Raw genomic sequence first — 5,124 nt, 5'->3', positions numbered from 1 at the left:
CTTCTCTCTCCATTCTCACCTCTCCTGTCTCACCCCTCCCTTTCCACCTTTCCTGTCTCAACTCTCTCCCCATTCTCACCTCTCCTGTCTCACATCTCTCCCCATTCTCATCTCTTCTGGCCATCTCTTCTGTCTCACCTCTCTCCCCATTCTCACCTCTCCTGTCCCACTCTCCGGTCTCACCTCTCTCCCCAGTCTCACCTCTCCTGTCTCAGCTCTTCTGTCATCTCATGTCTAATCTCTCCTGTGTCACTTTTCCTGATTCACCTCTCCTGTCTCACATCTCTCCCCATTCTCACCTCTCCTGTCTCTCAACTGTCTCACCCCACTCCTGTCTGTCTCTCTCTTTTCTTCTCTACTCTGCTGTCCTAGTTTCCTATAATGATGGATTTTGAGTAAATCGTACCTCTAAGAATGTATTTTTAAAAACTCATCCAGTCATATATCTTTCTGTCTGCCCGTCTGTCTGACAACCTCTCTGACGATCTGTGTACCCCACCCCCACCCCACCCCTCAGGCAGTTGCCCTATGCTCCAGAGAACCCTGCAGCCCTGCTAAGTTCCTCAGAAAAGAGGGCCATTAACCTCACCTGGGCCAAGCCCTTCGATGGGAACAGCCCCCTACTTCACTACATCCTGGAGGTCTCTGAGAACAGTGAGTGATCTCAGGAGGACACAGGCTGATGGATAATGAGAAAGAATAAACCGCTGTTAGTAGGAGGAATAGAATGAAGAGAAGGATTAGATCATCTGCAGGTTTGATATGTGTCTGTTCTCTCTTCCTGTGCTAGACGCTCCCTGGGCTATCCTCCTGGCCAACATAGAGCCTGAGTCGACAGCGGTGACAGTCAGTGGACTCATCCCAGCACGCTCCTACCAGTTCCGCCTGTGTGCCGTRAACGACGTGGGCAAGGGCCAGTTCAGCAAGGAGACTGACCGGTGAGAGAGAGCCCTCCCAGGATTCCTCTCTCCTCTCTAAAGCCCCTTATCCCCTGCCGTGCAATGATAACAGCCTACTCAGTCTCCCAGTCAAACAGTGTGTGATCCCGTGCCAGTACATATTGTTCATGGTTTATATATGTGTGTGTGGGGTGTGATGTGTGTGTGTTGTGTTGTGTGTGGTGTGTGTGTGTGTGTGTGTGTGTGTGTGTGTGTGTGTGTGTGTGTGTGTATTTATCTGCTGAAGGATTAGTAATTGAGCCGATGCAGCCAGACACACACCATCACTTCACTCACTCAGAGAGGGCTTTGGAGGTGTCCCGGGAGATTGTTGAGATCAGGTTGGCTTCACTAGCCTGAGTCACTTCTCATAACGTAGTGTGCTCTGGCCAAAAGTAGTGCACTATGTAGTGAATAGGGGTTCATTTGGGACCCAATCCCTCCTCTTACACAGGCTAGCTCGTCGAGCCAGCTCAAATGTGAGCAGTTGGATCCCCAGCCCTCTCCAGCTGAGAGGATAGCCATAGGGGGCTCACGTCCGACAGCGCAGGGGTTCACACTGAGCGCTTTGTGCTTCCGTTTGATCCTAAAGTGCCACAATTAATCTCAACTGTGCCTCGCTTTCTGAAAAGTCATATCTCTGTATGGGCCCTTTGGTTTTGAATTGATTGAATTGATTCAMCATCATCTGACTGGTCCGCTGTGGTCTTTGGTATTAGCCTTTTCTCTCTCTGGCTAGGTACCTTATGTGTCTCCATCAGTAGGAAATGCATTAAGGCATAGTGATGGTTTTGTACACAGCTTAGACACAYATACTGCAGATAGCATGGACAAAATCAAATCAAGTTAAATGTTATTTGTTACATGCTTTGTAAACAACAGGTGTAGACTAACAGTGAAATGCGTACTTACAGTCCCTTCCCAACAATGCAGAGAAAGAAAATAGAGAAATAATAGAAAAGTAAAACACATAATAATAAAAGTAATAATAAATACACAATGAGTAACGATAACTTATATACACAGGGTCCCATTACCGAGTCCATGTACAGGGGTACGAGGTAATTTAGGTAGATATGTACATACACAGTACCAGTCAAAAGTTTGGACACACCTACTCATTCCAGGGTTTTTCTTTATTTTGACTATTTTCTACACTGTAGAATAATAGTGAAGACAACACAACTACGAAATAACACATATGGAATCACGTCGTAACCAAAAAAGTGTTAAACAAATCAAAATATATTTTATATTTGAGATTCTTCAAAGTAGCCACCGTWTGCCTTGATGACAGCTTTGCACACTCTTGGCATTCTCTCAACCAGCTTCATGAGGTAGTCACCTGGAATGCATTTCAATTAARTTATTATGGCTGCAATGTAGAAAATATTACAAATTAAGAAAAACCCTTTAATGAGTAGGTGTCCAAACTTTTGACTAGTACTGAACATGTTCAGGGGCTTGAGATGCTAAACTTGTTTATGTTAAAAACTTCTTATGGCTGCAATCCCGTCACCGGGATGATATGACAACAGCCAGTGAAAGTGCAGGGCGCTCAGGTGTCCAATTTTGACTAGTACTGAACTGTTCAGGGGCTTGAGATGCTAAACTTGTTTATGTTAAAAACTTCTTATGGCTGCAATCCCGTCACCGGATGATATGACAACAGCCAGTGAAAGTGCAGGGCGCCAAATACACAGAAATCTCATAATTAAAATTCCTCAAACATACATGTATCTTATACATTTTAAAGGTAATCTTGTTGTTAATTCCACCAAAGTGTCCAATTTCAAATAGGCTTTACAGCGAAAGCACCACAAACGATGATGTTAGGTCACCGCAAAATCACAGAAAATCACAGCTATTTTTCCAGCCAAAGACAGGAGTCACAAAAAGCAGAAATAGAGATAAAATTAATCACTAACCTTTGATGATCTTCATCAGATGACACTCATAGGACTTCATGTTACCAATACATATATGTTTTTTCGATTAAGTTCATATTTATATCCAAAAACCTCAGTTTACATTGGCGCCATGTTCAGAAATGCCTCCAAAATATCCGGAGAAATTGCAGACCGCCACGTCAAATAACATAAATACTCATCATAAACTTGATGAAAGATACATGTTTTACATAGAATTAAATACACTTGTTCTTAATGCAACCGCTGTGTCAGATTTCAAAAATCTTTACGGCTAAAGCCAATATTTCATAATCTGAGAACAGCGTTCAGCCACAAAAGGAAGCCATACAGTTACCCGCCAAATTGTGCAGTCAACAAAACTCATAAAAAGCATTATAAATCTTCACTTACCTTTGCTGATCTTCATCGGAATGCACTCCCAGGAATCCCACTTCCACAAGAAATGTTTGATTTGTTCGGTAATGTACATCATGTATGTCCAAATAGCTATTTTTGTTAGCATGTTTGTTAAACAAATCCAAGCGCTCGTGCAGGTCCAGCGAACGTCAGACAACAACTTCAAAAAGTTATATTACAGGTCGAAGAAACTTGTCAAACTAAGTATAGAATTCAATCTTTAGGATGTTGTTATCATAAATATTCAATAACGTTCCAACCGGAGAATTCCTTTGTGTCTATAGAAGTAATGGAACGCAAGTCGATATCAGAGGAATGCGCCTGACCAGGAACTGGCACTCTGCCAGACCACTGACTCAACACCTCCCATCCGACCCCATCACAAGTAGAAGCTTCATTCAATGTTCTAACAGACTGTTGACATCTAGTGAAGGCATAGGAAGTACAAACAGATCCATATCCTACTGTGTATTCAATAGGCGATGAGTTGAAAATCGACAATTCAGATTTCTCACTTCCTGGTTGGATTTCTTCTCAGGTTTTTGCCTGCCATATGAGTTCTGTTATACTCACAGACATAATTCAAATGTTTTAGAAACTTCAGAGAGTTTTCTTATCAAATACAATAATAATATGCATATATTAGCAACTATGACTGAGGAGCAGGCCGTTTACTTGGGAACCTCTGTGCACCTTTCATCCAAGCTTACTCAATACTGCCCCTGCAGCCATAAGAAGTTAAAGGTGAGCCTCTTTAAAAGTTAATTTATGGAATTTCTTTCCTTAACTTCTAGTTCCTCCCAAACCTGGATCCGGGAGCCCCCCCAGTAAAAAAGCTGACTAGCATAGCCTAGCATAGCGTCACAAGTAAATACTAGCATCTAAATATCTTAAATCACAAGTCAAGACACCAGATGAAAGATACACTTCTTGTGAAATCCAGCCATCATTTCTGATTTTAAAATGTTTTACAGGGAAGACACAATATGTAAACTATTAGCTAACCAAGTTAGCAAAAGACACCACTTTTTTTACTCCACCAGTTTTTACTCCATCAGTAGCTATCACTAATTCGACTAAATAAAGATATTTAGCCACTAACCAAGAACAACTTCATAAGATGACAGTCTGATAATATTTTATGGTATAGCATATGTTTTTTTAGAAAAATGTGCATTTTTCAGGTATAAATCATAGTTTCCCATTGCAGCCACTATCACAAAACTCACCAAAGCGACTAGATAATACAGAGAGCAACGTGTATTACCTAATTACTCATCATAAACATTTTCTAAAAATACACAGCGTACAGGCAATTGAAAGACACAGATCTTGTGAATCCAGACAATATTTCAGATTTTCTAAGTGTTTTACAGCGAAAACACAAATAATCGTTTATTAGATCCACATGAGCTAACATCACCCAGCATTGATTCAAGGCAAAAAGAGCGTAACGTTATCACCACCAAAATATATAATTTTTTTCACTAACCTTCTCAGAATTCTTCAGATGACAGTCCTGTAACATCATATTACACAATGCATATAGAGTTTGTTCGAAAATGTGCATATTTGCATCACAAATCGTGGTTATGCAATGTAATCTGTCAAAACATGGCATGCATTCTGGCCGGCGCCATCTTGGAAAGGCACCTAAGTTTAACAATTATTTATCGATTAGATTGACTAAAAAATAGCAGGTTGGACAGCTAATGAAAGATGCATTAGTTATTAATGCAACCGCTGAGTTAGATTTTTTTAATTAACGTTACTAGACATACAGTGTGGCGTTACAGCCGACTAGTGCCGCAACAATGGCCGACAAATGCGTTTACATTTTTCCACATAAATACGCGAAT

The 5,124-nt window shown here is 41.1% G+C and overlaps 1 protein-coding gene across 1 annotated transcript in view; it reads left to right on the top strand.

The window, feature by feature from the left end:
- The window catches only part of LOC139024056 (protein sidekick-2-like), a 56,915-nt gene that overhangs the window by 34,583 nt on the left and 17,208 nt on the right, over positions 1–5,124 (top strand). Inside the window, exons 6-7 of the mRNA XM_070438447.1 lie at positions 518–654; positions 791–938. Of these exons, the coding sequence (XP_070294548.1) occupies positions 518–654; positions 791–938 (285 nt within the window). The remainder of the gene's footprint in view (positions 1–517; positions 655–790; positions 939–5,124) is intronic.

This window comes from Salvelinus sp. IW2-2015, unplaced genomic scaffold, assembly GCF_002910315.2.
Source record: "Salvelinus sp. IW2-2015 unplaced genomic scaffold, ASM291031v2 Un_scaffold928, whole genome shotgun sequence".
NCBI lineage: Eukaryota > Metazoa > Chordata > Actinopteri > Salmoniformes > Salmonidae > Salvelinus > Salvelinus sp. IW2-2015.
Note: the sequence above shows the minus strand (reverse complement) of the source record. Positions and strands in the feature narration are given on the sequence as shown.